This window comes from Lithobates pipiens, unplaced genomic scaffold (genome assembly GCF_037356315.1).
Source record: "Lithobates pipiens isolate NorthernLeopardFrog02 unplaced genomic scaffold, aLitPip1_a1.2 Scaffold_10, whole genome shotgun sequence".
NCBI lineage: Eukaryota > Metazoa > Chordata > Amphibia > Anura > Ranidae > Lithobates > Lithobates pipiens.
Genome location: NW_027507686.1, coordinates 25,509,907 through 25,525,935, shown reverse-complemented (window position 1 = coordinate 25,525,935; position 16,029 = coordinate 25,509,907). Strand labels below are relative to the sequence as shown.

General features: G+C 44.1%; 1 protein-coding gene across 2 annotated transcripts in view; it reads right to left on the bottom strand.

The window, feature by feature from the left end:
- CRISPLD2 (cysteine rich secretory protein LCCL domain containing 2) overlaps positions 1–16,029 on the bottom strand; it is a 115,096-nt gene that overhangs the window by 12,899 nt on the left and 86,168 nt on the right. For both annotated transcript variants that reach the window (XM_077453031.1, XM_077453042.1), the window contains 8 exons: positions 15,839–15,954; positions 15,229–15,329; positions 8,583–8,729; positions 7,355–7,415; positions 5,313–5,379; positions 3,824–3,954; positions 3,676–3,719; positions 1,566–1,638 (listed from right to left, as the gene is read on the bottom strand). In XM_077453031.1, coding sequence (XP_077309157.1) covers positions 1,566–1,638; positions 3,676–3,719; positions 3,824–3,954; positions 5,313–5,379; positions 7,355–7,415; positions 8,583–8,729; positions 15,229–15,329; positions 15,839–15,954 — 740 coding nt within the window. The remainder of the gene's footprint in view (positions 1–1,565; positions 1,639–3,675; positions 3,720–3,823; positions 3,955–5,312; positions 5,380–7,354; positions 7,416–8,582; positions 8,730–15,228; positions 15,330–15,838; positions 15,955–16,029) is intronic.

Sequence of the window (16,029 nt, the reverse complement as noted above, 5' to 3'; positions counted from 1 at the left end):
AGAAGTTGGGTTAAGGTTTGGAGCTGAGGTCATAAGTTAAGGGTTTAGGGTCAGGTGTAGAGGTTGAGGTTTAGGGTTAGGAGTAAAGTTGAGGTTTAAGGTCAGGTCTAGGGGGTTCAGTTGAGGTTTGGGGTTAGAAACTAAATTAATGTTTAGGGTAAGGGATAAGAGTTTGGGCTTGTGTCAATGGCATCCATTTAACATCAGATTGAGACACCTGTGAGATCATTTTAAATTAATTGACAGGTGCATTCGACCTGCAGTTGATCTCTTCTGACCTGCAATGGACCTGCTTTAAATGGGTTTTGCAGTCTTATAAACTTATATGAGAATGCAAAACTCACTTGAAGCAAACAAAAGCCCATTGACACAGGTCCTTAGGATGATACCTAGGATGGGGCTTAGAAGTTGGGTTCGCCCACCGTCACCATCTGGAGAAACACTCTAAATGCAGTACTACCGCTATATAAGTTAACATATATCAACAGGAACTGTCCAAGTAAATTTGACAAAATATGGTCCTCATGGATAGATTCATGGGGATCCCTGCCACTGAACGTCTCTCCGCCCATCCTTGAAAAGGTCCCTTAGCTTGGATCCGCTAAGGGCTGGATGGACCACGGACCCGTAAAAGCCCCCCCCCCCCTCCCTCTCCACATATCCTATAATCCCAGTTTAATCTGGCTCATGTTCCTTTGCTCCCCTTGCCTACCCACCCCCCCCCCCCCCCCATCTAGGACTCACTGGTTCGAATGAGGCAGTTATCCTAGTAAGGAATAACAATAACTACAGACCCTGTTGAAAGTAGTAGATATTGACAATGCAGTACCTATAAATCTACATGTTTTTTATTGTACTAATCTCATGTCTTTTTGTACACTTTGCTGTAAACTGACTTGTAAATGATTGGATTGCAATAAACTTGCCTTTGATAAAAAAAAAAAAAAAAAAAAAAAAAAAAAAAAAGAAGAAGTTGGGTTGATATTTAGGGTTAAGAGTTATACCAGAGCCTAGAGGTGTATTTAAGAGTTAGGTTGAGGTTCAAGGTTAGATTTAAGGATTAGGTTGGGGTTAAGTGCTAGGGCTAGGGGCTAGATTTAAGTTTAGGGTTAGGCCCCTTTCACACTGAGGCGGTTTTCAAGCGCTAAAAATAGCGCCTGAAAAAAACGGCCCCTTTCACACTGGAGCGGTGCGCTAACAGAACGGTGAAAAAAGTCTGTTTGTTTGTTTTTTCGGCCAGTTAAAGGGCACATAATCTTTGGGACATTTTTGAGCCAAAAAAAAAACAAAGGACAAGTTTGGATATTTTCTGCTGAACAAACGAGAAATTTAAAGGTTAGTGAGTTTCCCGTCCAAACTGTCTGCACTAGGTATATGTAAAAAATTAACAAAAAATGAATTTATGTTCACTGAACGATTTATCGGTCATTACATGATGGCACTATTGTTTGCATTCACGGCCAGTATTAGTTATTCTTTAGTTCTTCCATAGAATTTTCCACCTTCATATTTAACTAGATTATAACATCTTTTATGATAGACTGAAGAAATCATAATATGCCTACCTTGGACAGTGTTTCGCTGGCTTTTCAAAGGGGCAGATCTCAGCCACGGTTGAGTAGCAGTCAATTGTCTGTGCTAGGGGTGAAGACAAAACACACACATGTCATATATAGACATTCATTATCAGTCTCCAAGAACTCATTATCTTAAGATTCTTATCTGCTGTCCCACATGAAAACAGTCAAATATACCAATGGTGCCATAAAGTAAGAAAAGGCTTTAAGACAGCTAAAGTTGACCATAGATGGTGTGATTTTCTTTCCTGCAGGGTTGCAGGAAAGATAATTGCTCGATTCCACCATCAACACAGTCAGTGTTGATGGAGGAATCCCTTGCTGAACCAGCCAAGGTTCAAATCATCTATGGTCAGCTTTAACCTTTTTACCCAAGGGGAACCCTTGTAGTATTTTCCAGTCCTTGGAGATCTAAATAAATTGGGAGTCAGTGGGAAAAATGCCCCTTACATTGGTGCCTAGTGGGAGGAATGCCTCCCTTACAGTGGCGGCCAGAATGCCACCCTTAGGGCTCGTTTACATTGAGGGGTTGTAAAACCCCACAGCTGAGCTGCATTTTTACCACTCCTCCTTTAGCTAGAGAGGAAGCAGTCAGGGGTGTACACATGCTGCAGCCACTATGCTTTGCCTTGTAGATGCGGCAGTAATTATGCCCCCGTCACTTTCGGCTGGTATAGTGCCTGCCAAGCACAATCTATTCATGTGAGTGGGGTCACTCAGCAACTGCCCGCAAATGAGTGTAATGCACGTGGTTGCAGTGAGCTAGTGAAACAATCAAGGGGGTTAAAGGAGGTGGTGAGGAGGCATTGTATTGCTTCCTTACCGCCTGTCCAATGCTCTCTGAAGAGCGATCCATACAGGGTGAACGAGCCCTTACAGACAGCTAAAAATAGCATTGGTGTCATTGGTGAGTCTGTCAAGTGGTGTTGGGACTGGAAATATGCAGGCACCATCAAATGGGGGGTTGACTGGCCACAGCTCAAGGAACCCCTAGCAGTCTCTGGAGGAATTCTGGTTGAGAATGGCTGAAATAGAGTGTCAGTTCCTTATTTTCCAAAATGTTCAAAGTATTTCTTGCTCTAGTCCAGTGGTCTCCAAACAGTGGCCGGGGGGTGGGGAGCAGATGCTTTCTTTTATCCAGCCCTCGGGCACTATTTTCATCCACTGATACTAACAATGGGACATAATTCCTCTTATTGATACCAATAAAGGGGCAGAATTCCTCCCAATGATACCAAAATGGGACACAATTCCTCCCAATGACACCAACAAATGTGACCCAGTGACAGTGATGGGGCACAATTCCACCCAATGACACCAATGATGGGGCGCTATTCCTCCCAATGACACCAACAAATGTGGCCCAGTGACAATAATGATGGGGCACCAATGACACCAATGATTTAAGGATGGGCGCTATTCCTCCCAATGAAACCAACAAATGTGGCCCAGTGACAATACGATGGGGCACCAATGACACCAATGATTTAAGAATGGGCGCTATTCCTCCCAATGACACCAACAAATGTGGCCCAGTGACAATAACGATGGGGCACAATTCTGCCCAATAACACTATTGATGGGGTGCTATTCCTCCCACTGATACCAAAGATGGGGGTTTTATTCCCACTGATGTCGGGATCTTTTGTATTCCCACTGGCCACAGTCTGGCCCATCCTTAAATCTGAAGGACAGTAAACTGGCACTTTGTTTAGAAAGTTTGGAGACCCCTGCTCTAGTCATAGTGGCTTTTCTTCTGTAGCAAATCTCCCAAATACAAGGTGTAAACCAATGTTACAACTTAGGTTGTATTTTAGAGTTTTAGAGGAGCATTCATGATTGAATATACTGTATATTGAATGGAGCATTTAGTCAGCTCCTGGTGCTACATAGTTTTGGGTAAATATAGAGGAGATTGAAAGAGATTGACAGATGGCAACATGTGTGACCAGCCTTATTTGAAGCAATGTTGCAGATTTCAATCACTGTGTCTTCTTTGTGGTATTTTTGTAAAGTGATCTATTGCTCTTTTTGATTTTTAGTTATTTCCAACTTGTAAAAATTTACTTTAAGTACACAGTTTTCCCGGAACACTTACCAGTAACTTTGGAGACCATGAAGGAATTTGCTGGTTTAAATTTACTGTGGGAGGAAGGCAAAATAAGTGATGAGTGCAGAAGACGAATTGGAGAACAAACACTGAGAATTGTTTACTGCTACCCAAGACCCAAATGTTAGTGTCTTACCTTAAAGATTCCACACCATTCCTCACGGACTTAACAAAAAACTGCAGACGGCCCTTCCGTGTAATGTCCACCAGACCACCATTATTATCAATCACCCCGTAGTGAATTGCTGCCCGGCAGAGGCTGGACATCTGCAGAAACATTGGATTTATTAACGGTCTTCAATTGGTAAAGTCAAAATTTAGCATAATGCAGCAGAACTAATCAGAACGAAGACATCGTTACTGTGGTCATCACGTAACTTTCTAGTGGGCTTAACAAAAAAATTGGTATAGAATATAAAAAGTTTAAAACCTCTGTCAGGTTCTTTGTTTTTTTTTGTTTGTTTTTTAAAGAAATATTGGCAAAATTCGGAATAATAGTAAATCACTGATACAGAATTGAATTTTATAAGACATAAGGGCCCTGGTGAGGTTTATTTCTCCAAATAAGAAGCTTCATAAATAGTGGCAGGTCCAAAGAATCAAAAAAAAAGTTAGTCATTTATCAAAGGATTGAATACAGTCAACGCGTTTTGGTCGTTCAAACAATCCCCCTTCTTCAGGGCTTAGAAAATAAATACATACAAATTTATCTTTGGGACACTTTGTAACCCACACAAAAAAAAAAAAAATCTTCTCCCTGCAAATGAATGTCATAATGTGATAGTATGCATCACATATTTACTGTAGCAATGGGTAAGCCTTATTATAGGCTTACCTGTAAGTAGGGCCGCTGTTGGAAGTCATGGGGCCCCATACAGCCCTCCTGACATCCCCCCAAACCACACCTATGCCCCACCTACCCCCCCCCCCCAACACCCCCTCCCCCCAAGGTCCAGTGGAAAAGCAGCCTCGACTTTATCCACCTACATCCCAAAAAGTGATAAAAAAAGTCCCTCCTCTGTTCCCACCTCGTGGGCCCCTCTGTTAATCTGATGGGACCCAGGGAAATGTACTTTAAACCTTGGTAACCAAGTAGGAGTGAGGATGTGGTCTAGTAAATTCCATTTATTCATTTAAGAAGAAATTACCAATTAAGCTGCCCTGGGCCCAAACTGTTTAGCTGATGGGGCCTGGGCCCAATACAGCAACAAGCCAATGAAATACATTTGTCGGGGTCTTCAATCATCTGAAGATTGATTCAAATTATTTTTTTTTTGGTCTGGAACTTTACAGTCTGTGCTCTATTGGGGAGATTTCTCTTTACTTCCAACACTGGAGACATGGCCGTAAGTGTGAGGAAATTTCCCCCAAAGTAAGAGTTTTCCCTATTGGAGTATTTCCCTTATTTTTCTGTTCTGCAGACAACTGTAAAATGTGGGATTTTATATCTTTTTGTCTTGTATACAATGGGCATCAGGGCAAATTGGGTAAATCTCCCCATCAGGGTCACAAACAGTAATAAACACCTGACAGGGGCTATTTTCCCCATTCTATGCAAAACTAGAAAATAAAGTTGGTTTTAGAAACACCTGAAATAAGCCTTGCAGTTTGTATGAACTACTTACGCTGTCATAGAAAAGCGTTCCAAAAACTTTTGCCTTCTTATTTGCACAACCTGGTGGGCAGAGATACCTGCGGGAGGAATACACAGTGGTTTATTCAATATGGCATACAGTTTGTAATCTGGTGAATACAAAGATGTCGCTTGTGATCATATAATAGGTTTTCATAAAAAAATTAAAAAAATAAAAATTTGTTTGCAAAATTGGCAATTCAGTAATTATAGATACTTCTGATGTTGGATTCCATATGGACTTGCAGGGTTAGCAAGATCCTAAAATCGCACAACTTTTTTGCTAAATGATCTTTACCTTATTTGGATAGCTGATTCCCTCTAAAGGACAACTTTACCTTTACTGAAGCCGTTCCTTCAGGAAAACCAGGAATTAGCATTTTCAGAAGGAGGTCAACAGCAGCAGTTAGTCTCAATCAGTAGAGTTGTCCTTTAAAGATGGCGCCCCCCCCCCCCTTCATTTCAAATACATTTTTTCGGATATCGTTGCGCTGTGTGAAGTTCAGCATGAAGCATTACAAGTACATGGAGTTTATTTTGCCATCTCTGCACTGAGATCTTGAGAAGCTATAAAACAACTCCTTAAACAATCTTCGCTTTATGCACGCCGTTCCCCCCCGCTACCCATGACTCAGCCACCAGCCGTCCTTCATGACTGACATTCTCTATTCTGATGCTCTGCTTGCCCAGGTCTCCATAGTGAAGCCAACACTACACAATCTCTTTAAAGTTTTTTTTTTTTTTTTTAACAACGAAAGAGGTGAAAGATGGCGTAAAAAATTGCATTTTTGTCCTCGCCGAGTCAGCGCTCTTAGGAAACCCGCCAAAAACAGCCTAATGTTTATGTTTAACACATGTGCCCTCATCTTTTAAATATATACGATGGAGTAGAACAGCGTTATGTCCATAACGACCAGATGTTTGTTTCTGTCCTCAAATCAGCGCCACGAAAATTATTTTCTGATTGGTCACGAGGAGTCTGTTTGGCGTTATGGATTTTTACTCCAGCTGGGGAAGAACAACTTGAGCAGTTTGTCCTAACCGCCAGGTTATCACTTCTACTGCAGTCAAAGCTTGACTTTACAACCACCCCTTGTGCTACTATAATCTAAGGGACATGAGACAATAATTATGCCATTGTTCAGCCATTTTGAATTAGGTTTATCAATGATGGTTATGAGGTATGAAGCCTTGTAGATATTAAGGTAGCTTTGTGGGCCCCGATTCATCAAGCTGAATATGGGCTAAATAAGTGCTAAATAGTGCTTAAGGCATGCAAAATTACATATAATTACACTGGTTGACATGCCAATTTAGCATTCCTTAAATTTCTTGAAGTAAAAATTGAAATCAAAGTCAAGGCAAAATTGACAATGCAGTCTTAAAATGCTTACAGTGGTCACTATTGCTCAGGACTTCTGATTCCCTGTCCAGACAGCTCCAGAGCACCAAGCCACTCAATTGTCTAATCAAGACTTTCACAACCAGAGTTCTGTGGAACCTAAAGGTTCATCAAGATCTTGCTAGGGGTTCCTTGAGTGGTGAATTGACCTTTGCCTGATTGTGTCCACATAATTCCAGCACTGAGACAGTGACCTGGGACCAGTGGAGCTTCTTGTTTTTCAGGTAAGTTGCCATTGACACTAATGATCATGTTAGCTGTCAGTAAAGGCAGCATTCTTCCTAGTGTCCTCCAAAGTATGGGGGCACTACATTGACCACCGCTGTAATGGACATTCTCACAGACCACGGGTGTAACAGGGCATGTTTTCTTCTGACCACCAGTGTAAGCAGGGCTCTTCTCTAATTGACTGCCGATGTGCTGTCTAGCAGGGATTCCCCAAGACTGAACTACTTCAAGGGCTTCTCAATGGTAAAAGAGAGAGGCTGGTCTAATCGGACTTATTGACAGTAATCCGGTGACCTGGGAACACCTAAGGACCTAAGGAACATGAATCAGCTTTTCCTTGTTCTGAATGTATCTTGAAACAAGTTCGCCAATGAGCACCATCTGAGTAAAATGCAGCCTAGTACCTGTTACAGGTGGATCCTTTGCATTTGTCCCTCATCTTCGTCTCACACTTGATGACTTGAGCTGACGAAGAAGGAAAAAAAAGTTGAAAATGAGAAAGTCAGAAGACACAAGCCACTTTGTAAAGACCAAAACCAGAAGAGGAACTAAGAGAGGAGACATATGCCACTCCATAAATACCAAAAACAGAAGAAAGTATTGACATAACTGAACCTGATGCAAAACAATATCGTGGCATTACCAGTGGCTAAAACCAATGGTTTTAATTATTTACAATGGGGCCGCAAGCAAGTCATTAAAAGACCCCATAGCAAACCACTTGAGGGCCTCTTGGCTTGTTAACTGTTATCTTAGGGTTCAGCTTGCTAACAAACATCGAGTTTTTGATTTAGCAGGGGAGGGTAAGAACTGCAGTCTTATTTTTATTTGTTGTTCTGGTGATTTCTGGAGCGGTTAGGTGAGGTGGTGTCGATTTTTATTGCTGATTGTGTTTTTATTGTTGACTCTATACCCATTTAGAAGATTACCCCTCATCTTCTCTTCTTGTTGTCACACAGGAAGTGAGGATGAGTCGCCCCCCAACTGGGACAGCCAATGGTTTTAACTATAAAAGCCCACGTGGCTGTGATGGGGCCTTGGGGTAGTAGGGGGAGCCCTTTTAGGGAGGCTGTTGAGGTAAATTAGCTTGTGAAGTCTGCAGTCCACAAGAGCTGGTATGACCAGTTTAGTGTAGAAGGCTTGAGTGGCCTACATAGAGCCCTGAACTCAACCCTACCAAACACCTTTGGGATAAATTGGAATGCCAAATGTGCACCAGTTCTTCCCATCCAACATCAGTTCCTGACCTCACAAATGGGCACAAATTCCCAAAGACAGCCTCCAAAATCTTGTGAAAGGCTTTCTTAAAAGAGGATTTTATAGACGTAAAGGGGGGTAAAACTGCATATTGCAGATTATGAGGGGAGGGGGGCAACTCCATATTATTGGCCATGGTTTTGGAATGGGATGGCCAACAAACTCATAGGGGAGGTGTGATGGCTTTCGGCCATATAGTGTAGCTAACCTAAAGAGGGCTTTATTTTTATAAAGAACACCTGGAGCTACATTTTAGGAGATTTGAATTCCTTTTGTCCAAATCCACCAAAAGCTAGAAGCAGAAATATAAATTTGGGGAACTGAAACACCAGACAATTGCACTTCTATAAATCATCCCTAATTGGTATGTCTTACTCATTTGGTTTTCAGCAGCTGGCTGTGTCGTCTTTGGCACGACTTTGGGTTTGTTGATCTTTTCATGTACCCAGATCAGTGTTTCTTCAGGAACTCGAGGCGATTCGATCTCATTTGTCTCTTCTGTCTCCACAACGGTTTTTTCACCTGGAGGTAACAGAACAGGACACCACGTTCAAAAGAGTCTGCAGAATGCACGCCGCCAATACAATCAAACTGATACAAACAAGACTTCCCATCGTCTCTCCAAACATGCGAACAGTTCAATCAATTCTTAGGAATATAACAAATGTTATTTATTAATATTGCATAAATCCTCAGATGGGACATGGAGAAGCTTGAAGTACAGAACATGACGCTTCAGTAAAATGACTTCTTTGGCAGAGGTGATCGTTTATGTTCACAGAATAGAAATTAAAAGAATTTTCTTTCAAGTCTGACTATTCCAAAAAGACGTACAGCGTGTGATCTTCGCTAAGGCACTGCCAATTCCAAAAATGTTCTGTTAAACCTTAACTCTAGCCAAAGCCTTTTTTTTTTTTTTTTTTTGTTATTTTGGATTGAATGGGGAAGGAAGAATCTCATTCCTTTATTGTATAATACAAGCTCTCCTCAGTACTAACAACCTTATGATTAAAGCTCAATTCCAGGATTAAGAAACAAATCTGGAGAAAAAAATGATCCGCACTCCGGTTGTTGCTCTTAAAATGTCTTAATTTTATTGAATAGCCACAGTGAACAAACGCCAGTCAGTTGACGCGTTTCAGCCTATAAGGCCTTAGTCATTATGACTAAGGCCTTATAGGTTGAAACACGTCAACTGTCGCAATCTGCGTTTGTTCACTGTGGCTATTCAATAAAATGTAGAAATTTTAAGCGCAACAACCGGAGTGCGGATCATTTTTTCTACGCTAATCTACTCAGCCAGCGACTGTGGATCAAGCACCTGGGAGCTCTGTGGTGTATGGGTAGTAGCACAGCACTGATTTTTTTTGTTTATACTTGGAAACAAATCTACCATTACAGTGGGACCCCTCTGCTCTGCAAGGGTTAAATACCCATTAAGTGGAGGGGTTCTGGAATATCAGTGTCTTCCTTCCATCTGTGTCCTCATCACAGTACCCCCTTACATCAGGAATTTCTCCTTGCATCAGGGCCCCCATCAGCACCCCCCTTATATCAGGGTCCTTATAAGAGTCCACCCTTATATCAGGGTCACCATCAGAGTCCCCCCTTACATTAGGGCCCTCCTCAGAGTTCACCCTTGCATCAGGGCCCCTTTCACAGTTCCCCCTTAAATTAGGGTCTTTATCAGAGTCACTCAAAACATCAGGGTTCCCATCAGAGTCCCCTCCTTGTATCAGAGCCTCCATCAGCACCCCCTTATATCAAGGTCCTCATAAGAGTCCCCCCTTACATTAGGGTCCTCCTCAGAGTTTTTATTTGCATCAGGGCCCCCATCAGTGCCCCCCCTTACATCAGGGTCCTCATCAGAGTCCCCCATTACCTCAGGGTCCTCATCAGAGCCCCCCATTACATCAGAGCCCCCCATTACATCAGGGCCCTCATCAGAGCCCCCCATTACATCAGGGCCCTCAGAGTCCCCCATTACATCAGGGCCCTCATCAGAGTCCCCCATTACATCAGGGCCCCCCCTTACATCAAGGTCCTCACCAGAGTCCCCTCCCTTACAGTACATCAGGGTCCCCATTAGAATCCACCCTTACATCAAAGTCCCCCTTTATATTGGGGTCTCCGTCAGAGTCCCTACCTACATCAGAGTCCCCATTAAGGAGGGAGAAGCAGAGACCATAGGCAGCCTCTGTTGACCTGCATACTCGATATGCTACCAACCCTAGCTGAAGGCTGGATGCTGCCCAGCGCTGTAGCTTGTAGACCCCTGTCCACTAGACATAACAAGCATTTAATCTTTGCAGTGCAGTAGGCTCCACTCCAGTTTTTTTCCAATTCCTGGAGTTAGGAAAGCTTAACTGCAGCCAAAACTTTTCTTTCTTAGTTTTGGATAGCAAGGAGATGGATGGAAACCAGTGGCGGCTGGTGGTATATTTTTGGCAGGACAGCAATCCGTCCACTAAAACCACCCCCCCTCAGCGGTTGATCGGTTCTCGCACCCCATCTAGTTCGTGGGCATCCTACGGCCTTTGTGCCTCCTCCTTCCTCCGCTTCATGGTGGCGTGGCTTCCCCTGTGCCTCCTCCCTCCTCAGCGGCCAATAGGATCACTTCTCCTTTCGGGTCTCAGGACCTGCTTCCTGAGCCGGAATTGGCCGAAAGGAGAAACAGGAAGAAAATGGCAAATATTAATTAGCTATTGGCACACAACTGGGTGGGCACTGCCCCTGGCTCTAATCATGTGCTTCTAAAAAAAAAAAAACTTCCATTGGAATCCATGCGTCCGGTGCCCTGCATGTAAATTAGGGGCCTGGAAGAAGGATTAGGGGGGGCTGTGCCCGTATGGAGGAGCCGCCACTGACGGGAACGCCTGTCAAGTGATTTTTTGCTGTCTGCGTCCCTGTTAGAGAGTTTCCCCCTATGTGTCCTAGTGACCGTTATCACTGAAAGTGAAAGAAAAACCTTGGTACCAGAACAGGAACAAAGAGGAAATCTTCCAATGAGGGCCCTAGTTCAGGTGCAGGGGCAGACTAGGAGGGAAACGACTAGTTGACACTAAATGCCCTCCAGATAAGAAATAAGGCGGGGCTCTATCTGACTTTATGCAGCTTCTAATGCACATTGTGAGAAGCTCACAGTGTGCAGTGAAATCAGAGTAAGCCATGTCATTACAGGAGAGGAGCCGGTACAACTGTGCAAGACTGAAGGGACCGCTAGAGGTCATCTTTGACCCACGTGGTCGGATTGGATGCACCTGGATACATTTTCAAGTTTGTAAAATTGCAAAATGCACAAAGCCACACCTGCAGAGAACCTCTTTAACATAAAAGCTCTGTATCTCTGGCATCTCTCCCCCGATATTGGTGAAATACTTCTCTAAATTGCGCATTTTTTGCTTTATTGCGCCACCATAAACCAGAAAGGCACATTTTGGCGAGCCCCACCGTATGACGTCTTCCTAATGGGAATCGCATGAGGGCCCGCGACGTGTGATGTACACGTAACCCAGCCACGATGAAAGTCCTCCGGGCAGACCCGGGCTGCAGTTTTTACGACTAAAATAATAAAACGCTTTCACGATTCATCATGGAACGCTCAATAACGCGTTAAATATTTGGTTGCCGGGCAGCCCCGCATGCCAGAACAAGCGCTTCTGATCATCGCTGGATTCGCAGAGACGGGATAGCTGCGGCAGATTAACGGCTTTTACAGCTGATTAAACAATTCCCGACGACTTTTTTTTTTTTTTTTTCCCTTCACAACATTTCAGGGAAGACGAGCGTTAAAGGTGACGACGACTCTTCAAAACAGCCCATTGATGATTGTTCCAGGACTTCGGAGGGAGGGGAACGTAGTCACCAGCCGGGACGCCGCAGAGGCCTGAAGAAGTGTTTGAACAGAACGGCTTTCCTGAAATCAATTCAGAATTTCTAACAAGATGGCTGGATGCTTTAAAGAGGTATTACCTCCAAAACCAAAAACGCAGCTTTCCAATCAATATGTGTTGGCTGCATTCGTTTTCTTTTTCAGGCTTTTCTACCTTTTTTCACCTGGTGACTTGGCCAGTAAAGCCCCATACACATTTACCAAAACCACATAATATGAGGTCAAACCTTAGGAGTTTCAATTTGTATACAATCAGGCAGGTCCCTTGCACTACATGGTTTTGGTAAATCTGAAGACAAAAATCAGCAGAAAATCTGATGTATGGGGCTTAACACATCTCCTGTATTAGCGTGCTCCCACTCTGGATGAAGGAGAACTGGAGGCACAGCGGACAGCAGCATTGTCACTCTGGGAGGAGGGGAGTGTTAGGGCCGGTTCACACAGCAGGCGAGGCGAGGCGACTCCGACTTGCCTCGCCGCGACCTGCCGCGGCCTCAGCGGCGACTTGCAAATGACTTCTGTATAGAAGTCAATGCAAGTCGCCCCGAGGTCGCCCAAAAGTAGTACAGGAACCTTTTTTCTGAGTCGGAGCGACTCGAGTCGCTCCTCTCAGAACGGTTCCATTGTACAGAACAGGGGCGACTTGCGAGAGCAAGGCGAGGCGAGTCGTGTCGCCTCGCATCGCCCGCTGTGTGAACCGGCTCTTAGAAGTGCAGATACGTTTTGATACACTAACAAATTAAAGCCAAACTCACACTTTATAATCAGTTACAGCAGTTTTTGTTTCCTTTTGGGATAAAGGTTTTACATAAATAAAAGCTGATCATTGCAAGCAACCCCTACCAGTGTTAAATGGTTAGTCTCATCCAGGTAAACTGATACATTCTGATGGAGAGCTTGTTCTTTTGAAAAACAACAGACGTACTGGCCGGATCAGAAAGAAAGCCTAGGGCTCTGTTCACAGCTAAGCGATTGGAACTGCGTTTGGGGTGCTATTAAGAAATAATCACATCGGAAACACGCCTTGCATTTTGCAGCGATTCTGGAAAAGCGGGCAGAATCAAAAGAAAGCCTAGGGCTCTGTTCACACCTAAGTGATTGGAACTGCATTTGGGGTGCCATTAATAATCGCATTGGAAACACGCCTTGCATTTTACAGCGATTCTGGAATTGCGGGCAGAATTGCGGCGCTTCGGCCAACGATTCGGTCCGGGATTCCAGTTTTGCTGCAAAATGCAGGAGATGTTTGTGATGAGATTATTTCTTAATTGCACCCCAAACGCATTGCAATCTTTGCCACGTTTGTCGAGCAACAAAATGCGATAAAATCACGGCAAAAAATGCAACACCAAATGCTCCTGGCTTTGTGCCAAGATTTGGTACATGAGCTTCTTTGGAGCGGAGGGCGGCCCATTCAACCTGTAAACCAGTCACCCTTGAGCTCAGATTTGGTAACTTTGCCTAGGCACAGATGATGTCATCAGCTAGCTGTCGCAACAGTGTAGCCTTGCACATGCATATTGTACATATGCATAGTTACAATGTTACAACAGCTGACTGATGATATCATCCGAGCCTAGGCAAAGTTACCAAATCTGAGCTCAAGGGCTGCTTTTTCAAAATAAAAGGTGCTGTTCTAAAAAAAATAATAAAAAAAATAAAATAAATGACATTGTTGTATATTGTGATGAGTTTGGGCGTGTTCGCACTATTATCCAAACGCTCGTGTCTGAGGCCGCCAGGAAGCTAGGTTGGCTCGCAGTTCATTCCAAATACCCCCAAGTTCATCCCTAAATGTGAAGTGTCAGGAATTTATTCCCAAAGACTTGTAAAGTTACAGAATGGTCCACTTGAATCAGTCAGACACAGGCTGCCAACAAGCATGAAGGCAGCAAACCAGTATGTCTCAGCAAAAGGAATGTCATGAATTTTTAATGTTCTAATCCTAATCCAAACACCCCCAAATTTATCACTAATTGTGATGTGTCAGGAATGCGTTCACAAAGACTTGTAAAGATACAGAAAGGTCCACTTGAATCAGTCAGACACAGGCTGCCAACAAGCATGCATGCAGAAACTCAGCATGCCCAGCAGAAGGAATGTCATGAATTTTTAATGTTCACATTTTTGTCTCAACACCCCCAAGCTCATCCCTAATTGTGAAATGTCAGAAATGTATTAACAAAAACTTGTAAAGCTACCAAAAGCTCCACTTGAATCAGTCAGTTAGACACAGGCTGCCAACAAGCATGCAGGCAGCAACTCAGCATGCCCAGCAAAAGGAATGTCATGAATTTTTAATGTTCAAATCCTAGTCCAAACACCCCCAAACTGATCACTAATTGTAATGTGTGAGCAATGTATTCACAAAGATTCATAAAGTTACTGAAAGGTCCACTTGAATCAGTCAGACACAGGCTGCCAACAAGCATGCATGCAGCAACTCAGCATGCCCAGCGGGACGGTCATTCATTTTTAAAATATTTAATACAAATATTAAAATTATATTATTGAAAACATCAATTTATTAAATGTAGCAGCACGGCGGGTGGGCCTTAACTCCAGGTTGCCACATATATGTGTTTATGGGGCTCTGCTGTTCTTTAACTAGAGAGCGCTCACTGCGTGCTCCCACCACACCGACCAAGCTGTCACAGACAACCTCCCACTCACTGTTTACATTTCCAGAGCTGAGAGGATGGGGTCCCAATCAGGGCCAGGACAAGGGGTGGGCAGGACAAGGGGTGGGCAGGACAAGGGGTGGGCAGGACAATGGGTGGGCAGGACAATGGGTGGGCAGGACAAGGGGTGGGCAGGACAAGGGGTGGGCAGGAGGGTCGCTGCCCTGGGCACAATGGTTTATTCAAGGGATGGGGGCACCCTAAAAGAAATGGGAGGAGGGAGCAGTTTGGCATCTTTTGCCCTGGGCACTGGATGATCTTGTCCCTGCACTGGTCCCAATCATATAACCGCTGTGACAGCCAATCGTAGTGATCACCTGATCAAGAGCTCCACCTCCACAGAAAGGGCCAGCAGGAAGGGGTTAAAAATCAAATTGGCCAAACTCCATCTCAACTGAAATTTCAAAGAAAAACAGACAGTTTGTTTAGGAACCATTGAGCTCTTTACCTTTGTAGCAGAGGTTGTTCCTGCAGTTGCCGCCATAGCTGGGTGGGCACTCGGAGCAAGGTCGCCCGTTTTTATATGGCGCTTCACCAATCCAGTTACCCCTGAAAAAATGAGAGAGAGCAAAAAAAATCGACATTAGATTCATATCATAGGCGTATCGTGAGCCTCCTCTGCTCTCTCGGGTGAGGTAACCTAAGAGGGGCGATGGTATGAATGTAGCTACTGTGCGCCGCGATGGCAGACTGCGGCCGTGCTCCCAGTAACCTGCTATGAATGGATAGAAAGATGCTTTGAATCTCACAGCGGATGGGCTAAGATTAGAACTCAGAAAGTGTTTACATCCTCCGCGAAACCTCCTGGCATTACGCTAATCGATTGCCAATTGTCGCGTTGACCTTTGTGACAATTTGATACATTTTATGCACATTAAAGTGATGATGTTTTTTAAGAGGACGCCAAGTCTGTCCTATAGGAAGACAGAGGGGTTTACTGATGCCGCAAGGAGTATTTTCCACCTACACCGCCGGCGATGAAAGCCCTGTTTGTGTATGCGCCAACAAGGCTCCCCCTCCTCCCCACCAACCTCCGAGTTGCGCATTCTGGTCCTTACTTTGGGGAATAGTTGCACACCAGGTAGACGGCGTTCTCCCAGATTTCTCCCCACACGTTCATCCGTTTGCAGACGTTGACCGCGCAGCCCACTTTTGTGGTCGTGGCCCAGACGATCTGGAGATGGAAAAGATGGGTGAAAAAAAAAAAAGAAGAAGTTAACATGGTCAACGGGAGTCTGTTCGGAGAGGT